The following is a 21,400-nucleotide window of genomic DNA, read 5'->3' on the forward strand; positions in this document are numbered from 1 at the left end:
GCGCAGAGATAGACAGATTAAGGATGAGACTGAAAGATCAAGAAGAAACAGAATACCACCAAACCTGGGAGTCATTCTACAAATGGCTACAGGAAAGAATTAAGGATTAGGAATTGACTATATATTAGCGCTTTTGAATCCAGACAGCATGCTGGTTGAAAAACAAACATATGTATGCAAGAGGAAAACTAATAAAAATCCTTATAAAAAAAAAGATTTTATTTAGTCTTTGATGTGTCTTCCCAAACCAATGAGGAAACAAGGGCTAGGGAAAAAGTGCAGAGAAGAGCAAGTGAAGTACTAATACCACTTTACAAGGCCTTGGTAAGGCCACACCTGGAATACTGCATCCAGTTTTGGTCACCACGATGTAAAAAAGATGTCGAGACTCTAGAAAGAGTACAGAGAAGAGCAACAAAGATGATTAGGGGGCTGGAGGCTAAAACATATAGGGAACGGTTGCTGGAATTAGGTATGTCTAGTTGCAATGTATGGCAGTGAAAGCTGGACCATAAGAAAGGCTGAGCGCCAAAGAATTGAAGCCTTTGAACTCTGGTGCTGGAGAAGACTCCTGCGAGTCCCTTGGACTGCAAGGCGATCAAACCAGTCAGTCCTAGAGGAGATCAACCCTGACTGCTCTTTAGAAGGCCAGATCCTGAAGCTAAAACTCAAATACTTTGGCCACCTAATGAGAAGGAAGGACTCACTGGAGAAGAGCCTAATGCTGGGAAAGATTGAGGGCAAGAGAAGAAGGGGACGACAGAGAAGGAGGTGGCTGGATTGAGTCATTGAAGCAGTAGGCGTGAGCTTAAAGGGACTCCAGAAGATGGTAGAGGACAGGAAGGCCTGGAGGAACATTGTCCATAGGGTCGCGATGGGTCGGACACGACTTCGCAACTAACAACAACAACAACAAGTTTAATGAAGAGAAGGGTGAGGGGTGACATGATAGCAGTGTTCCAATATCTCAGGGGCTGCCCCAAAGAAGAGGGAGTCAAGCTATTCTCCAAAGCACCTGAAAGCAGGACAAGAAGCAACGGATGGAAACTAGTCAAGGAGAGAAGCAACCTAGAACTAAGGAGAAACTTCCTGACAGTTAGAACAATTAACCAGTGGAACAACCTGCATCCCGAAATGGTGAATGCTCCAACACTGGAGGTTTTTAGGAAGAGACTGGACAGCCATTTGCCTGAAATGGTATAAGGCAGGGGTGTCAAACTCAATTTCATTGAGGGCCGCATCAGCATTGCGGTTGCCCTTAGGGGGCCAGGTGGGTGTGGCCTGGGTGGGTGTGGCCTACTGGGTGGGCGTGGCTAGAGTGCGTATGGCCTACTGGGTGGGCGTGGCCAGCTCTCCATCGTTGGCATCAAGGGTGCCTATGGGGGCCTGGACAGGAGTGGGACAGATCTGAGGGTCTCTGGCAGAAGGAGGGTCTCTGGGCCAGGGCCAAGGCAGTGGGGGCCGTTCCCTCACTGTTTCCAGGATGGCTTCACGGGCCACATGAAACCACTTCGCGGGCCGAATCTGGCCCCCGGGCCTTGTGTTTGACATGTCTGGTATAAGGTTTCCTGCCTGAGCAGGGGGTTGGAGTAGATGACCTCCAAGGTCCCTTCCAACTACTTATTATTATTATTATTATTATTATTATTATTATTATTATTATTGATTATGATTATTATGATTATTATGATTATTATCTAAGATGATTAAAAGCCTGGAGAGTAAAACATACAGAGAATGGTTGCAGGAACTGGGTCTGGAGCAAAGAAGGACGAGGGGGGACATAATAGCAATATTCCAGTATTTGAGGGGCTACCCTAGAGAAGAGGGGTGTGTGTCTCCTACTCTGCAATGCACCTGAAGGCAGAACAAGAAACAATGGATGGAAACTAATCAAGGAGAGAAGCAAGCTGGAATTAAACAGAAAGTGCCCGACAGTGAGAACAATCAAGAAGTGGAACAGCTTGCCACCAGAAGTTGTGGGTGCTCCACCCCTGGAGGATTTTAAGAGACTGGACAGCCACTTGTCTGAAATTATATAGGGTCTCCTGCTTGAGCAGGGGGCAAGGTCCCTCCCCACTCTATTATTCCAAGGGAGGGAGGAAGGAAACTAATCAAAGAAAGAAGCAACCTGGAACTAAGGAGAAACTTCCTGACAGTCAGAACAATTAACCGGTGGAACAACCTGCCTCCAGAAGTTGTGAATGCTCCAACACTGGAGGTTTTTAAGAAGAGACTGGACAGCCCTTTGTTTGAAATGGTATATAGGGTTTCCTGCCCGAGCAGGAGGTTGGACTAGATGACCTCCAAGGTCCCTTCCAACTCTGTGATTCCGATTGTCTTTTCTCCTTGTGCCGTATGCAGCAGCACAGGTGAGCAATTTCTTAATCCCGCGGGGCTGCGGATCATCTTACCTGCTTGATAAACTGCAGCAGAGACCGGCGGTTCTTCTCCCAGTATTTAGGCAATTCTTCTGCCCTGGGATATTTGACACAGCCCAACTCAATAGTCACCTCAAAGCAATTGGTGTTCAGGTAATTCCAATCTTGCATGCCACCTGGAACGAGAATGATCAGAAGGGTTAGGGTTAACTGCGTCTGCCTAATGCAAGAGAGAGGCAAGCTTGGCTCTTTTATGACTCGTGGACTTCAACTCCCAGAATTCCTGAGCCAGCCATGCTGAGGGGAAAGGGAGAGGTTTCCAAGCTGAGCCACGCTGGCTCAGGAATTCTGGGAGTTGAAGTCCACCAGTCATAAGATGGTCGTAGTCCCCATGCTGGCTGAGGAATTCTGGGAGTTGAAGTCCACCAGTCATCAAGGGGGGGGCATAGTTCCCCCATGCTGGCTCAGGAATTCTGGGAGTTGAAGTCCACCAGTCATAAGATGGTCGTAGTCCCCATGCTGGCTGAGGAATTCTGGGAGTTGAAGTCCACCAGTCATCAAGGGGGGGCATAGTTCCCCCATGCTGGCTGAGGAATTCTGGGAGTTGAAGTCCACCAGTCATCAAGGGGGGCCATAGTTCCCCCATGCTGGCTCAGGAATTCTGGGAGTTGAAGTCCACCAGTCATCAAGGGGTCATAGTTCCCCCATGCTGGCTCAGGAATTCTGGGAGTGGAAGTCCACCAGTCATGAAGGGGTCATAGTTCCCCCCATGCTGGCTCAGGAATTCTGGGAGTTGAAGTCCACCAGTCATAAAAGAGCCAAGCTTGCCTACCCCTGGCCTACTGGCAAAAAGGTCTTGGCATCATGAGAATAAAATTAATCCCAGAGAGGTGAAATTCTAACCACAACATTTTGAGGTTGTGAAACAAAAGACAGGAAAAGCCCTCGACTTACAGTCACAACTGAGCTCAAAGTTTCTGTTGCTAAGCCAGACGGCTGCTAAATAAGTTCTGCCCCATTTTACGAGCTTTCTTGCCACGGTTTCTGTTGTTAAGCGAGACATTTGTTAAGTGAATTTTTGCCCCATGGGACGGCCTTTCTTGTTACAGGCGTTAAGCGAAACCACTGCAGTTGTTAAAATTTGCAACGTGGTTGTTAAAGTGAATCTGGCTTCTCCCATTGACTTTGCTTGTAAGAAGGTCGCCAAAGGGGGTCACGTGACACCCCCGGGACACTGCAATTGTCATAAATACATGCCAGTTGCCAAAGCATCTGAATTTTGACCACGCGACCCTGGGGATGCAGCAACGGTCGTAGTTCTCTTCGTCCAGTGCGCTCCCACAGGGAGGGTCTTCTCAGGGTCCCGCCGGTAAGAGATTGCCGGCGGGTGACACCCAGGGATAGGGCCTTCTCAGTGGGAGCGCCGGCCCTCTGGAACCAGCTGCCCGTGGAGCTGAGGACTGCCCCCGACCTCCGGTCATTCCGCCGGGGCCTGAAGACCTGGCTCTTCGAGCTCTCTGGCCCAGGCTGAGGATTAATTTATTTTAATTGGGGTTTTATTTGTACAGGGATAAATTTAATCTTTTTTAAACTTGGTTTTTAACTTTTGTATTTTTGGTTTTTAATTCCCTGTAAACCGCCCTGAGTCCTCCGGGAAAGGGCGGTATATAAATGTAATAAAATAAATAAATAAATAAATTCTGAAAAAAGGTCATGGGTCACTTTTTTCAGTGCCGTTATCTCCGAATGGTCACTAAAATAAATGGTTGAAAGTCGAGGACTACCCGTAAAGCAAGATGCCATTTTAGGAAAAGGAGTTTGAAAGCAGAATCGTTTTCAACGATACATATGGCTTAAAAAAAAATAGCGGTACTTCTTTTATGTCAACAGAAGCGAATAAAAGTCATGTGAAATAAGAGCAAACATTAAATAGAAAAAGGACTAAAAAAAAGAAAGGAAAATGCCAAATGGAGTACAGAATTGTTTTCTTAAAACACCTGTGTTTAGCAGTAGGAGGCAGTATTTATTTTATTTTTATTTTTTAAAAAAATGGAACTCAGGGAAATGGGGTTTGGAACATTACGCAGTTTCCTCATTAAATATTGACTTGTAATTTGTACATCGTGTAAACTAAGATTTCATTCACATATAACAAGCAAACAGCATTTGTGGTGGGCAAAACAGTTCAAATAAAGGTGTTCCAAATCCAAAGGTCTCGATCCCAAAGTCAAAACTGTTTTGATGTTAAAATAAGGTTTTGTTTTTTAAAAAATGTTTTCCACAGCCCTAAAAAATATCGTGGCTGGCTTACAAGGAAAAGTTCTCATCTTGAGAAGCTCAGAACAACCTGAAGGGGATTTAGGAATCTTATTCTCACACAACAGGCCCACAGATCTTGTCGCCCCCCCCCCACACACACACAAACACCAGCATTTAATGCTTTATACCTGGAACATTATACCAATTTGCTCCGTTAGTGATGCCGTGAGGAAAATATTCATCAGGATATATGTTGTCGCATGGATGGCCCCGGAACATTTGCACGTTCTCCTGAAAGAGCAGAATATGAATTTGAGTTCAGGCCATTGATTCCTATGTTACGCTCGAAATCTTTTCAGAGAAACTTTTCGTGAAAAGGGTTTGCGTTTAATCCATGCCTGAGCGGTAGCGTAATAGATAGAACAGATCACGGGAAGGTGAAGTTCCTCGTGATCTCATGTGGCTTTATAAAGCTAAGCAGGTTGAACCTGTTTAGCACTTGGAAGGGAGACAACCAGGAAATCCAAGGTCTTTCAGCTAGTTGCTGAAATATGCCAGATGAAAAAGGTCAGGCACTCAGGGAAAACAACGTGGACATGATGTCACCAGCAGTTCACCTCGACCCCAAAGAGACCCAGGTTTACACGTTCTTAAATTCAGATTGGAAAAAAAAACCACAAGTCTTACACCACTATGGATTTTTTAATATCACTTTTCAGCTTCCACTCCAAACGGAGTACAGAGTAAGTAGTTTCTACACAATCACCTCTAAACTGCATTTTTATTCCTGTGGATGGTACTGGGAAATTAAAATATGTTAAAAAAAATCACCATCTATTTATCCCAACGTTAATCCACTATACTAGTCCCTTGCAATTTTAACTAAGCAACACTGTGAGACAAGGTTAGGCTACGTGAGGATCACCCACCAAGTTTCATAATTGTCACAGAGTCCCTATTTAAAATTAAATTAAAATCCCTCTACTTCCCTAAAATCCAAGCAAACTGTTAACAGAAGAAAACCTAGTAGGAACTACAATCAAGATAATAAGGACCTGCATTTTTTCCCCAGAAATGAGTAAAACTAATTCTCGAGTCTATTAATATTATTTTACATATTGCAATAATTAGCAAGGACTCCTAGTAATTAATATAAACAAAAAACAAAAAGAAGCCAAGGGCATATAAATACACGATATTACTATAATCCCCATCATAGTAAATATCATATATGCCCAGTTTATATGGCTAAAATTGGGTCACTTTTGCTATTCTGTTACCCAACAGAATCTTTCCCAGAGTCACCTTGGGGTGAGAAGGGCGGCAAATAAATTTAATAATAAATAATAAGCTCAAATGAGTAGAAATTTAAAACAAAGATATCTTCCAGAAGGCCTTTCTAACAACTTACAATTAACAATAGTCCAATCGGTAATGCCACTGGACTATTGCGCCGTTAGGTCCTGCTAAATTTTAGTTGAATTGTCTTTTAATTCCTGTATGTACCTTACTGTGGATGCTTTATACATAAAAGGTAAAGGTTCCCCCGCACATGCGTGCTAGTCGTTTCCGACTCTAGGGGCCGGTGCTCATCTCCGTTTCAAAGCCAAAGAGCCAGCCCTCGTCCGAGGACGTCTCCGTGGTCATGTGGCCGGCATGACTGGATGCCAAAGGCGCACGGAAGGATGTTACCTTCCCACCGTAGTGGTCCCTATTTTTCTACTTGCATTTTTACATGCTTTCGAACTGCTAGGTTGGCAGAAGCTGGGACGAGTAACAGGCGCTCACTCTGTTACGCGGCACTCGGGATTCGACCCGCCAAACTGCCGACCTTCTGATCGACAAGCTCAGCGTCCTAACATACTGAGCCACCGCGTCCCTTGCTTTATACATACCATGAGCTATATAACTGCTCTTTGTCTGCGCAAGCCTGACAGCTTAAAAAAACAAAAACCTAACTTCTCTTAAGTTCCTTGTAACCCCCCACCCCACCCCAGGAATCATAATCCACACATCACAATATATAAGCGTGTATGATATGTAAGCTAGTGGATCTCAAGAGGTTCCAGGATCCACCTTCCAATAACAGTTACCTTAGCATAGGTAAGAGCTAGCTGCTGAAAAACAGCATCATCGGGGGATTTACTATACGTGGCAATTCCTAGCTGATCATCATCAAAGGGGTAGTTCACCACCAGAGATCCTGCAAAGGGGAAAAAAAAAAGCTTTCAAGATTTTATCACTCTTGAGTAAATTAATCGTAATATAAAAGGCTGTTGTTTCACCATCACAGTCAAGAATACTACTATTTGCTTAAGATTTCGCAACCAGCCACAAAACTAATCCAGGTAAATAAAGATAACAATGAGTAGAATCCACGAAAGGGAATGCAACAAGATGCGGCAAGGGAGCACCTGCTTGCTACTTGTTGTTAAAAATCAAGAGCCAGGACAGAGGAAATGTACTCATTAAGCCCCCCTCCAACAAAAGGGGGAAACTAGAACTTTCAGAAGAGCAACACAGCAAAACCAGGGTTGTGCATACTTTTAAAAAATGATTCTGAAGTTCTTTGGGCCTCATGCAAGCACAACACCTATGGGCTACTTAATAAAACAGGCATGTCTTTTTTTTTCCAAGCTTCCAGAAATCTGGGGGGGAAAAAGACAAAACTGTTTTTAATAAACCTAAGACAATTTAATCTGGTTACATTTTAAGCTGCCCAAAGTCACTTTGGACAGGGAGGTGGGTGGTATATAAATTTAAGAATAAATTGGATAAACAAATCAAGCAAGTAATTCACGCAGCATTCTTTTCGATCCAACTCTAATCATTTTCAAAGTAACCCTAATAAGAGCACGTGTGCTGAATACGAACACTTTTTAAAAAAAAAAATTTACAGGCTCTCTTTTGGGTGATCTTGGCCAGAAATCCTAACCTGTAAACTATTATCAGATAAAACGTATATAATGAAAATCCTTTCCATGCATTGGTTTAAGTTTTCCTGCAGTGAGGCCTTGGGCTCAACTCTGTCTAGAATAAAAGTGCTTGTACATTTCCATACCAGCTGGTCTGCATTCCTCTTACCTCCGTGCAAATTTGCAGATAGCACAAAGGGATAGGTCTTCAGCCAGTTCATAACAGCTATGGTCTCTGGCTGCAGGGGATCGGCAATTTGGACAAACTGATCCGGAAAGTTCCGGTTCAAATCATAGTTGTTGCTGTTGTTTCTCCCAAAAATCCCTGATACGTCTCCTGGGAAAAAAGAACAAGAGCCTGGTTGAACCATCTGTGCTTTTTAGCCATGATCAATATCCATCCTTTCTGCACACAGAAGCTGCATTCCAAACTTAAAGAAGGTGAAGCAAGAGACATTTTTTCCCCCTGTAATTCTCCTTTACCAAGTCTTAAAAAGAGATTTTGTAATCATCGAGACAGAAATGAAAACTGCGCCCAAACACTTCATACATCTCAAAAACTTTAAAAGTTCTTGTAAAGACCTACCTAACTGTATATGAAAAACCACAAATTGTTGCTCACGAGGCAGCTGTTACTGCCATATACCTTGGCCCCAAGCCATTATAAACATTCATACTAATCCAACACTCAGTTTGCGGGGGAAAAATCCCTCTTTAGAAAGAATTCAAGGTGTAGCCAAACGAGCTAACGTTCACACACACCAAGTTGTGGCTTGCTAAATAAGGCATGAGCTATAGACTTTTGTCAAATTCGGTCTTTCTTTCATGATTGAACCTGACTTTCATGGTTTTCATTTTTTTCACAGCCCCTATTTCATGGCTCTTACGCTAATGAATACTAAGTCTTCTCTTCTATGGAGATTCTTAATCATCCAGGTCACGGTTGTCCCAAAGGTGCTGTTCAAAAGGCAATTAGACTTTCTTGGGCGTTTCCCCCCCCCCCCTGAACATGTTTTGCTTCTCACCCAAGAAGCCCTAATAAGCAGGCATATACATAGAATGAAGGCTATTGCTCAGCACATTGATTTGTGCTTCTTAGATTGTAAGCCGCCCTGAGTCTTCGGAGAAGGGCGGGATATAAATGGGATTTAAAAAAAAAGAAAAGATGGAGGAGGAGGAGGAGGAGAAGGAGGAGGAGGAGGAGGAGGAAGGGAAGAGGAGAAGGAGAAGGAGAAGGAGAAGGAGAAGAAGATTTTCAAGGAAAAGAACCAATTAGACTTTCTTGGCGTTTTTTTCCCCTGAACATGTTTCGCTTCTCACCCAAGAAGCTTCTTCAGTTGCTTTTCCAAAAGGTAACTGGATTTTCCTGGGGTTTTTTTCAAGGAGTAGGAGGAGGAGGAGGAGGAGAAGAGGAGGAGGAGGAGGAGAAGATGATGATGATGATGATTTTCAAGGAAAAGAACCAAGAAAATCCAGTTGCCTTTTGGAAAAGCACGTTTGGGACACTAACCCTTCTTTCTAACCTTGCTATTTATTTGCTCCTACGTAAACTGTGCGAATCCTGCAGGATTCCCATCAGGTCAGGCAGGAAGGGCATTGCGCCGGTCTCGTCTGCTCTGGAATGTCACACGATGGGACCCGGGGAAGGGAGCCGTTGCTGCTGTGGCACATCAGGAGCCCTGAGGCAAAACTTGGCCTGATCCAACTGGCTGTCCAGAGACGTCTTAAGACATAGTTTTCCCAACAGGCCTTGGATCCCTTGAGAACAGAGATGGGTCTCAATGAAGGAGAATATTTGTAGCTCAGGGTTGGTGCTCTCTGATCTTGCTTGTTTGCTTGCGGACCTTTCACTTATTTTTTTATTTTTTTTAATTTTAATCCCATTTATATCCCGCCCTTCTCCGAAGACTCAGGGCGGCTTACAAGCTTAGCAGTAGCCTTCATTCTATGCATATGCCTGCTTATTAGGGCTTTCACACACACACCCCCAAGCGGCATTATTACAAAGTCAGCTTAATTGCCCCCAACAATCTGGGTCCTCGTTTGACCTACCTGGGAAGGATGGAAGGCTGAGTCAACCTTCAGCCTGGTGGGACTCGAACCTGCACTCATTGCAGGCAGCTGGTGTTACTTAAGGAGGCATTAGCCCACTGCTCCACCAAGGCTCTTTCATGACCCTAACTAGGTAACATCATCAGTGCTGGTAAGAAGTGCTGTTCGCTGTCAGTTTATATGCTGGTGTCTTGCCTGTCTGGGTGGGTGGGTGGGGGGTCTTAGGGATTCTCTGGCTGGGCTGTTTACTGTTTGGCAGTTTCTTGACTGAAGGTCCGAAGGTGACCTTGGAGTTAATCTATGCTGATCTGAGTGCTGATTACTGGTGGAGAGTTGCTGGAGTCTTTTTCTCCTGGGGGCTGATGGATTGTCTCTTGTACAATCTATAAATGTTGTTCAGGTCTGTCTATTGTGTCTATGTGTCAGATCAGCAAGCTCAGAGAGCACCAAGGACCCCTCAGAGATGTGTCTATTACAGGGGTCTTCCACATGTGCCTGGCTGAGGAATTCTGGGAATTGAAGTCCACAAGTCATCGGAGAGCCAAGTTGGAAGACCCCTGGTCTATTATGTCCGGGGTTTTCAACATCGTCCAAGGTTTTTGTGGTTATTTTAAGATGTTATTTTATGACACAGAATCAAATTCGTGAGATAGGCAGCTATTGTAGAATAAATAAGAAAGATTATACCGGCCGACTCTTTTAAAAAAATTTTTATTGCTTATCACCAATCCTCCGTTGTTATAGGGCTGCATTCAATGTTACTTCTTTGAAGTCAATCAGCAAACTAAAACTTCAGCTGTTTCAATTGCTGATAAAAATCTTAAATTTTATCAAATTTTGAAACTGCCATGAAGTCTGCCATCTGTCAAATGGTGTAGGGACTCCTGCTTTGGGCAAGGGGTTGGACTAGATCAGTGATGGCGAACCTTTTAGAGACCGAGTGCCCAAACTGCAACCCAAAACCCACTTATGTATCGTCGGGTGCCGGGCGGGTATGGCCCATTGGGTGGGCGTGGCCAATCGGGTGGGCGTGGCTGCAGTGGGAACGGCAGACTGGACTTTGCGAGATCTTTTTTTTCCCCACGAGAAGTTGACATTGATGATTGAAACTTTTTTTTGGGGGGGGGGGCATACGGCGGCGAAGGCCTAAAGCGAAAAGTTTTTATAAAACCCAGCTGAAAGCCTAGGACTGGGGCGATGGTGCGCGTGCCCACAGAGAGGGCTCTGTGTGCCACCTGTGCCATAGGTTCGCCACCACGGGACTAGATGATCTATAACCATGGTGGTAAAACCATTTCGCTTTAGGCCTCCGCCGCCGTGTGCAAAAAAAAAGGTCCCTTCCAACTCTGTTATTCCACTCTAAAGTGTGAAATCATAAAACAAAATGTATATACAAATTAAGAGAGGCGGGAAGGGATTAACAGGCAACATTAAAAGTTAATTAAAAGGCAGAGAGAGGGCCCTCAGGGCGCTAATCAGTCCCACACCCTCATGCTTTCCCGTGAGCCCCAAGCAAGGCCATAAAGCCATGATTTTATGCCTTTTTGGAAGGCCAGGTAAGTGTGGGGGGGGGCTGCCTCTCCTCTGGGAAGAGGCTGTTCCACAGGGTGGGGGGCAACAGCAGAGAAGGTCCTCTTTCTGGACCCTGCCAATTGGAATTCTTTATCTGACGGGGTCCGCAACATACCTTCCTTCCCTGCCCGCCTGGGCGGGCTGGGCTGAGGTAAACTTTCATTTCCTTTCTCTAGTGCTCTGCTAAGTTAAACCATGAAAACAGGATGGTGTATTGCTTAATGAAAAATGCCTGGTTATCCAGAGACTCTCTGTAATCACCACCTCCTTAAACGACTGCAGTGTGCGCTTTTACACGGCGCAGCACTTAAAATGCACTTGAAAATTGCGTTTGATCCAGAATGCAAAAGCCCGTGTAAAGTTAACCGGCATCCATCACTGCCAGGCTATCACATTTGTCCCCTCGGCCCTGCGCTGACTCCTGACAGACCTTCAAATGCAATTTAAAGTGCGGGTTTTGACCTATAAGCACTATGAGGCCTGGTTTCACCAGGGTCAGAGTCTGAACGCAATGAGCCAGGAAGTAAAAGAGTGTGTCTCAGGAAAAAAAAAAAAGATCCAAGGGCTCTGTTGCCGGCAAAAAACACACAAAAACACGACCGCACAGTGTCAAGCTAAGCTCGACAAAGTCCTTACTTCTGTAATATGAGATAAATGAAGTACAATAGGGAAAAAGTTAGGAAACAGGAACGGAGATGAGTGAAGGAAAAGAAGAAATTCCTGTTCTGTACCAGCCTGCTACCGGCCCTGCAGAAAAGGCAACCCCTTTACAAACGGCAAGAGGCTGGAATTACGCCTGCCAAATTTATTACTACAAAAAACAAACAAGACACGAACCAAGATACAGGAGCTTTGAAACACTATCTGAGCGGTTGCTTTCAGCAAACCAGCCCTCCCCACACATTCCCTTTATAAAGAGTTCAGGGCGTGGCTTCTCTCTGCCTCCTTCCGAGAAGCCCCATTGCCTTCCTGTTTACTCCTACTTGACTGCCTCCTGCGTCGGGCGTCCTTGAACAGGGCCAGCTGTGGGTCATCTTCATCCACACTGTCAGGCTCACACAGCTGGGTCTCCATGGTGACCAAGTGGGAGGGGCCTGCCTGAGGGCTATCATCAGCAAGATCTTCAACCCCCTCAGCAAGGTCTTCAACACCCCCCTCCTCCTCTGAGTCGTCCGACCCAACTGCCGAACCCACAGGCTGACCCTGAATCACAACAATTCCGGGCTAAAACGCAGAGAGGAAAGAGGCCTCTTTACCTACGTTAGGGATTAAAGTTGAGTCACATAGGAGAAAAAGCTGGAGCTGTTTTGCCTTATTAAAACCACCACCACCCCTCCTTTGCCCAACGCCTTTACTAGAAGTGCAAGAAAAAAAGCTTGCACGTGCAAGACTACCTTCTACAGATTTTTCATAGCCGTCGGGGTTCATGGATGGCATGATGTGTATCCGAACATTTTGGATCAAGTCAGTCACTTCGGGATCCGTCCCGTAGTTCTTGCAGAGATACTCTATGAGGTTGAGGAGCAATTCCCTTCCTACTACTTCGTTGCCGTGCATGTTGGCGATATACTTGAATTCTGGTTCACCTGGATGAGGAACAGAGACGCTCAGTTAAGCCCATGCATGTCTATGAAATGAAAAAATGAACCTTTGTTGTCAAAGTACAACTATGTGTACATTGAGATGAGATGAGCCTCCCTCTGTGCTCCCACCCACCCCCAACACACAGTGACAGCAAACCCTCCATCTTACTACACCATGTGAACCACTACAGCACACACCGGCCTCCCAAGTCAATCATACATAAAATTATAAAACTATTATTTCCCGTTCAGGAGCCTAACAGCCCACAGATAAAAGCTGTTCTTCAGCCTGTTGGTGCGGCTGGCTATACTCCTGTATCTCCTACCGATGGTAGGAGAGTAAAGAGATACCGTCCAGGGTGTGAGTCGTCCCTGAGAATTTTCCTCACTCTTCCAAGGCAGCGGGCCCTGGCGAGGTCATCCAGTGGTGTCAGGGGACAGCCCATGATGTCTTGTGCTGTGCTCACCACCCTCTGTAATGCCTTCCTATCCGCGGCTGTCAGACCCGCATACCAAACCACAATACCATACGAGAGGACGCTCTCTATAGTACACCGGTAAAAGAGGGTCATTAGCTGTTGTTCTTGTTCTGTACCAGTCTGCTACTGGCCCTGCAGAAAAGGCAGGGACAACCTTTACAAACGGCAAGAGGCTGGAATTACTCCTGCCAAATTTATAGCTACAAAAACAAACAAGACACAACCAAGAAACAGGAGCTTTAAGAAACATGAACTATCCAAGCGGTTGCCTTCAGCAAACCAGCCCTCCCCACACATTCCCCTTATATAGAGTTCAGGGTGTGGCTTCTCTCTGCCTCCTTCCGAGAAGCCCCATTGCCTTCCTCTGTTTACTCCTAATTGACTGCCTCCTGCGTCGGGCGTCCTTGAACAGGGCCAGCTGTGGGTCATCTTCATCCACGCTGTCAGGCTCACACAGCTGGGTTTCTGTGGTGACCAAGTGGGAGGGGCCTGGCTGAGGGCTCTCATCAGCAAGATCTTCAACCCCCTCAGCAAGGTCTTTACCACCCCCCTCCTCCTCCTCTTGAGTCGTCCGACCCAACTGCCGAACCCACAGGCTGACCCTGAATCACAACAGTTCTATCCTGTTCCTCCGCAAGACTCTGAGAGTCTGTTGGGCCTTTCTGGCCACCTGGGTTGTATTGACTTTCCAGGTCAGATCTTCACAGAGGTAGACTCCCAGAAATTTAAAGGAGGAAACCTGTAGATCACCTGTAGAAGCTGAGGTCGATCAAAGCACACATGCAAACATGAACACACAGAGAGGTAGGGATATTTCAGTTTCCTCTCTCGCTGTTTAGTTTCTAAACATGAGCTGAAAAACACCATCTGCCATCCACCAATGAATCCAAGCTCTGCTCATGCCACAAGTTATGCAAGGCAATTAGACAACCTTCAAATTTATAAATAAGGACCTTATAAATGCATACATATCTAATGCTTTGGAATTGTAATATTTTGCAATTAGCAAAAATAAAGCTTTTTTGCTTTATTTAGATCCAAACAAATGGTCTATAATGTTAACAGAATCTTAGGAAGTAAAACTCAATTTGGCCTAAACAAGACTCTTTAGTAAAAAAACTACCTTCAAAATTATTGACAAAACTTCAACGTTTAAACTAAAGATTCAAGCTAAAATTCAATTAACTTGGCCTTTAACAATGATTATTTTAAAACTCAGAAGTCCATCAGCATTTATGTATTTTGCTACTTCAGGAAGTTCTTCCTCGGGCTTGCAAAAGAAACACTTCAAATGTTGTTACTCTCCTATCCTACTCACAAAATTAACTTGGCAGAGAAACAGATGAAAAATGTGATGCAGTAAAAACAAAAATACGCAACGAAGAACGCTGAAACATTCCTCTCAACCTGCTCATTACAGGAGCAGAATTAAAACCGTCAAAAATCCTAACGCTCTACAATGGCGTCGCTGTACAATAATTACTGCGTGTAGTTGGCCCTGATCACCGCAATTAAAAATGGCTGTTTCAGAGCAAATATATTAAAAAAAATAAATAATAATTAAAATTGGACCAACTCGTTTTATGAGGAAAGATTACAGGACATTGGTCTTCCAACCTCTGAAAAAAGTGTAGCTCAGTTAACAGAACCTGTTCAAAATTCATAAAACTAGGGAGAAATATTTTTCCCGTTTTTCAAAATACTACAGAATCTAGATCAGAGGTCCCCTGATCTAGATCTTGGGCACCAGGGACCGGTTCCATGGAGAAAGGTTTTTCCACGGACCGGAGAATGTGTGGCTTTGTGTGCTGCCTGCATCCCACGGATGGGGCTTTGCTTTTTTGCGTGGACCGGTTGGTGGCATGCCGCGGCCCGGTACGGACCTGGGGGGTGTGTGTTTGAGGACCCCTGATCTAGATCATGCAACAAAAATATATAATGGGAGATTACCTGCTTCGTGAATGCCTGGGTTATCCGATATCTCCATCGCATACAACTCCCTTTGTTCCACTGACTTGCCTACCGAGTAGAGTCGGGTGATGTTTGGATACTCAGTGGCGTATTTCCTCAGAAAGATGCCCATATCGGGGAAGTGGTGATGGCGAAAATCATCCGGCTGGATCGCCTGGCGAGCAGAGGCCGATCTGTTGACAGCGGTGGTAGTTGCTGCGTTGGCAAGAGAGCTGTTGGCAGTTATCAGAGCTTCCTTGGTGGTAGGGCTGGAAGTCAACACGGCGACGGCAGGCTGCAAGGAAAAGTCCACTACAGTTGCATTTTCTTCCTTCACCTCAATGTTCTCTGTGGTGACTGGCAGATAACTGGGGGGGGGGGAGAAAAGAGGGAACAACTTGCCGTTAGGCTGACCCTAATCGAGTTTACGTTAATCCCATTACTACATGCAGACATCTGGGGTCAACCTGTTCTCCAAAGTGCCTGAAGGCAGGGCAAGAAGCAACAGACGGAAGCTAATCTGGAACCTGGAACTAAGGAGGAATTTCCTGACAGTCAGAACGATTAATCAGTGGAACAACCTGCCTCCAGAAGTTCTGGGTGCTCCAACCCTGGAGGTTTTTAAGAAGAGACTAGACAGTCACTTGTCTGAAATGGTTTAGGGTCTCCTGCTTGAGCAGGGGGTTGGACTAGATGACCTCCCAGGTCCCTTCCAACTCTGTTATTCTACTCCTGAATTGTTTCAAGGACAAGATTACTATTTAGCTTTAGGATCAGACCACATTACAGGATGGAGGCAAAAATATGCCTCATCATCCCACAGAATAGCACCTGACTTTTACGGAAGGCCAGCTTTAGGGTACCTGGAATATTTTAAAGCAGGTCCTCTCTGAGAGTGGGCAATAATGGCAAGAGCTCCCAACTGGGAGCAAATTCCAAATTCTGAGGGTTAAACAGTTTTTGCCAAGCTTGAAACAGACTGCTTTGATCGTTTTGGATGCCTGTCTATATGAAACGCTCGCAAAAGGATTCAGAGCAGTTTTTACTCGAGATGAGACATTTCAAACTTAAATGTATTTTTAATTAAAAACATTTTGCGAACTCCCAACGGAAATGTTCTCTCTAAGCAGTAGATTAATTTTAATTTACTCTTCCCAGTTTGGAAAGGCACAGAGCAGACCAAGCACGAAGAGACAAAATATCTCCTCCCCATATTGGCAAGGCCTTCAAGTACCATATCCCTAAGACCTGGCTTCATCCAACCATCCTTGCTCCCTCATGGGAAAGGCACGGCTGGGGAATGTACCAGGGGAATGATGGCTTCAAGACATTAGAACTAAGCGATACCAAGAAAGGCTTCATTTCACGCACGTGTGACTATAAAGAGATCATCCCTTTGAAAACAACTTTAAAATAAAAATACAGTAACAAGATTGCCTGATAGAACTAGATACACTAAGAAGATTAATAGGATACAAGGGAGCTTATGATATATTAGTATTAGCAATGTTTTTTTTTGTAAAATAAAAAGGTGCTGGAACTCACACATGTCATACAACTCGCCTTGCCTACCCTACAAGGTTCTATCCAAAAAAAGGTGCCAGAACTCCGTTCTGAGCGTTCTAGGACAAAAAAAGCCCTGAGTATTAGTATGAAACACAACAGTATTGTTTCCTCACTGTATATAGTAGCATTTTTAAAGCCAAGCACTTTAAAAGTAGTCCCCGGCTTACAACCGTTCATTTAGTGACTGTTCAAAGTTACAAAGGCACTGAATAAAGCGACCTGTGACCGTTTTTCACCCTTGCAACCACTGCAGCCTTTGCACGGTCACGGTTGCGGTCTCCCGGGGTCAGGTGAGGTGATCACCTTTTCCAAAAAAAAAAAAAACCCTCTGGCAAGCAAAGTCAACGGGGAAGCCAGATTCCCTTCACAACCCTGTTACTAAATGACTGCAGTGCCAGGGATTCACTTCACAATAAGAAGTGGCAAGGAAGGCCGTACAATGGAACATTGTCCACTTAACAACTGCCTCTCTTAGCAGCTTAAGTTCTGGACCTCGACTGTGGTCGTAAGTTGAGGACGACCGACATTGATTCATTCTGGTTATTATTCCCGTTTTACCAATGGCAAAAAAAAGGCAAGACTTATAGTAGCGCAATATTGGAAGAAGGAGGAACTGCCTACTATAGAAGAGTGGACTTTGAAAGTTTCTAACTTGGCGGAAATGGCAAAGATTTCAGCATATTTGAAAGAACAATTGCAACAGAGATATACTGTGGAATGGAGAAGATGGATCGAATATATTCAGAATAAATATGGGACTAAAAAGTTTCATTTAGCATTTGAATAAGTAGTGGTTTTATACGATGTATTATTAGTTACTTGTTATTTGTTAGTAATATAGTTATGTTTATAGAGAGTTAAAGTGCGATAGAATTTAATGTTTTATTTTTGTTGTTAGCATATTGTAGCTTAAGTTTGTAAAGTTTATACCCTGTATTCAGCTCTGAGGAAGTCGGGGAGGAGGGAGGGGAGGGGAGGGGAAGGTTGGGGGGAGGGGAGGGGGAGGGAGGGAGTTTTTTCTATTTAAAAAATGTACTGTAAAACTTTTCAATAAAAAAGGCCAAAGAGCAACGTTATTGTTTCTCAGCTGGACTCAAGGGTCCCGTGTCAAAGCCCCCTTATGTCTGCTTAGTTGCAGCACCCGGTTTGCAGTGCCGCAGTTCCAACCTCTTCCCTTGATTCCCCTTGAGAGAGAAGCCTTGAAGGTAATAAGCGTGACGCTCGTGGAGCTAAATAGGTTGATGGTCTCCTGCCTTGCTTTTCTATGTGCCTTCCCTTTTGTTGTCTGCACAAGCGGCGTGACCGTACGACAGCACCTGCCTCGTTTGTGGCAAAATGAGACAAAGCAGCAAGAATGGCTCCTAACATTTCCACAAACATTAGCAGAGCCCTGGTGGTGCAGTGCTTAGTATGCAGCACTGCAGGCTGACTCTGCCCACAGTTAGGAAGTTCGATCCTGACCGGCTCAGCCTTACGTCCTTCCGAGGTCGGTAAAATGAGGACCCAGACTGTTGGGGGCAAATAGGCTGACTCGGTAAACTGCTCGGAGAGGGCTATAAAGCACTGCGAAGCGGTATACAAGTGCTATTGCCATAACGCAGCTCTCTACTAGAACAAGCTATGCCAAGGATAACCGACACGTCTGTCAAGGTATAAATCACCTTAGTAGAGGGCGAAGGACCGTGCTTCAGAGGATGCATGATGTGCATGAAGGAAGAAAATAAAACACGTCGCATAATCTTACTAAATACCTAAACTAAATATATATATATATATATAAAGAGAGCTAGCTGACTACATCCTAACGTTAACAGACATTAACAGCAAAGTGAAAGAAAATAAATGAATAACTGTGAGAAACTTTTTCTAGACATGCGCACAAAACAGACTGAAACCATAACATAGCTGGACATGTGAGAATCACTATGGTTACCAGATAAGCTATCACCACAGGTGCAGAGAGCAGGGGAAATGTACAGTTAGAAATGAACTTTTCTGACGAACTAAAAAAAACGTGCAGTGACAACGTCTGTCTATGCCTGCTCCGTATACTTTACCCCGTGACAGAAGCTGTGATATTGTAGGTTCCAGGCACCAACAATCTGTAATAGTCACCGAACTGTCCAGTTGTAATGTTGTGAGCAATCCCGGCCACAGCAATGGTTGCATTTTCCAAGGCAGCCCCAGTGACCACATCTCTCACAAAACCTTTAATTCCAATGTGTACCTGTATTAAATAAATGGGAATTAGATCCAGAACACTTGGTAAAAAAAATCTGTTAATATCATGAGGCTACATTATTCCTCTCATACTCAGTAACTTATTAATTTCATGCTAAGCGACCTGTGCAATGTTCTTTTTTTTTCTCTCATCCTCGGAAAATTACAGGGTGCTGTTAAGCTTGTACATAAAAACAAAATGAAATAAAGTAAGGGACAGAACAAGGAAAAACTGGCAAAAAATAGCACAACTTTTACGTGACTTAGAGCGGCTAGGCAACATCACCAGAAAGAATGAACACCTGCATTGATTTTTAGATTAAATGAAACTTGTGAAGCTGCTTTATAGATTTTATCAGCTATGCTTGCAGTTTTAGATTTCTCTTGCTGTGAACTAGGGGACTGCTTCTGTCGTAGCTACTGAAAGAGAACACAGGCGGTCTTTCAAATCCAAAATGCCAAGAAAAACAAAGAGGACAGTTGTGTGCTTTTGAGTCATGCTTGTAAAAAGCGAAAGATGAATCAACTCAGTCCAATTTTACAGATAAACATGCCATTTTTGTGCACTGCTTCCCTCAAAACAGCTGGTGAATTCACGTGGCTTTAGAATACAAAAATTATGTTCAAGAAGGTACGCAAAGCGCAATCCTTATTTATTTGCCTTGGCTATTGACAGGAACCTTCAATAGAAATTAACCTGGAAACTGGCAAGTGTAAAAGGGAATGTTGCATTAAAATATTTGCTACCTAATATCATTCTGTTACTTTGTACTGATTCCATATTCAGCATTATTTACCTTTCATTAATAAAACTATACAAATGAAACAGAGTCGTCTTTCTTCGCCATGTCGTTTCTCCTTTGATGTGACCTAATGATGGGTTGTCATTTTATAAATATTTTGGTGGCATTGGATATATCTTGCTTCCATTTCATAAAGGAGCTTCAGACGGACTATGTATTAAGAAGCTCACCGAGTAAAGTGAAAGAATTTCCTCCACAGCTAGAAGACTGAGGAAGGCGGCAATAAATTTATGGCCAATTGCCAAGTTTTATGCAAGCCAACTATTGATTTACGAGGACATGGCCTGAAAGCATCAACAGAGAGACCTTGTGGGAAATACACAATACTATGCCGTTTGTTTACTTACTAAATTTTTATCTCACCTTTTATTTCTTTATAAGGAACTCAAAAGTGGCAAACGTACATAAAAAGTCGTCTCTGGCAAGATGGGTGGCATACAAGTTTGATATTTCTCCTCTTTCCCCCCCCCCCACAACAACCACCCTATGAGATGAATTCGGCTGAGAGAGAGAGGGCGTAAAGTCACCCACTTGGCTTTCATGCCGTATCGGGACTAGAACTCCCGATCTCCTGGTTTTTATGCCAGCAAACTAAACGAAACTGGCTCTCTTGAAGTAAACTTTTTTAAAGTTGAAATGAAAACAGCATTTGTGGGAATATTCAGCCAACAGCGTAGGCAACAGGAGTCGAAACTGTGGAGGAGGGAGCAAAAGGTTGCTTCAGGATAAGATATCAACGTTTTAGACTTGAGTGTGTTTTATGCGCGGTTCTAAATGTTTCAGTAGGAGATGAAAAAGGGAAGAGATTATATACCTGGCCACTAACTGCCCTGGCAGAGTGAATTATCAGAACAGGTTTAGGCAAATACGTGCCTTACGCCATTTGGTTTAAAAATAAAGACCCTTCTCCTTAGGGAACTTAAGATGAAAGAAAACTATTTCCATGGCAAAAGGATTTCGTGCAACAGGTTTAGAAATTGAGTGCTGCTCCCAGTGTGTGACAGGGTGACTAATCCTCTTGAGTCACGGTGATAACAGTGACAAGCCACGATCTGTTCCTGTTTTAATTGATATGTCAGTAACCTCTGGGGTGATTGCCCGGCTGCAACTTTCTGGTGAATTTTTTAGCCTATGCACAACAGGAAAATGACAAGGGCAGGCTGGACGAAAGCTAACTTTTTCCTTTAGCCTCTCTGTTATTAAATGGGGGTTCCTATGAAGTTATAACTATTGAAAAAAGGAAATTATCAATACTGCTGCTCATATATGAGCAGCTCAACTTTGCCAGCACTCTGTGCTACGTTCAAAAAAGGGACAAATGACCCCTTAACCAGACTTAATCCTTTAGTCAAGATCTGGGCAACACCCTGAACCACAGATTACATGGATTAGCTCCCATCCCCAGAAGGATACTGACTCTGATTTACAGCCACCGAAGTGATGAAGTTTCTGGGGTTAGGATACAATAATCTGAACTGTAAAAACATGAAATGGCTTAATATAACATGTCTGCACAATCAGTAGTTGGGTCCATGCTCAGCCATTCTTTAATCATACCTTGAAAGGCAGAGTTGGCATATACTTGACTCTAATAATCAATAGCTGGATACAAGGGATACC

General features: G+C 44.1%; 2 protein-coding genes across 2 annotated transcripts in view; one reads left to right on the forward strand and one right to left on the reverse strand.

Annotated features, from left to right (window-relative positions):
- The window catches only part of SSH2 (slingshot protein phosphatase 2), a 471,054-nt gene that overhangs the window by 128,404 nt on the left and 321,250 nt on the right, over positions 1-21,400 (forward strand). The window lies entirely within an intron of this gene.
- The window catches only part of CPD (carboxypeptidase D), a 58,854-nt gene that overhangs the window by 20,149 nt on the left and 17,305 nt on the right, over positions 1-21,400 (reverse strand). The window contains exons 4-10 of the mRNA XM_083379663.1: positions 18,815-18,984; positions 15,192-15,559; positions 12,574-12,765; positions 7,725-7,892; positions 6,734-6,843; positions 4,829-4,931; positions 2,415-2,557 (exon numbers count right to left, since the gene is read on the reverse strand). Coding sequence (XP_083235789.1) covers positions 2,415-2,557; positions 4,829-4,931; positions 6,734-6,843; positions 7,725-7,892; positions 12,574-12,765; positions 15,192-15,559; positions 18,815-18,984 — 1,254 coding nt within the window. The remainder of the gene's footprint in view (positions 1-2,414; positions 2,558-4,828; positions 4,932-6,733; positions 6,844-7,724; positions 7,893-12,573; positions 12,766-15,191; positions 15,560-18,814; positions 18,985-21,400) is intronic.

This window comes from Vipera ursinii (assembly GCF_947247035.1).
Source record: "Vipera ursinii genome assembly, chromosome: 1".
Lineage (NCBI taxonomy): Eukaryota > Metazoa > Chordata > Lepidosauria > Squamata > Viperidae > Vipera > Vipera ursinii.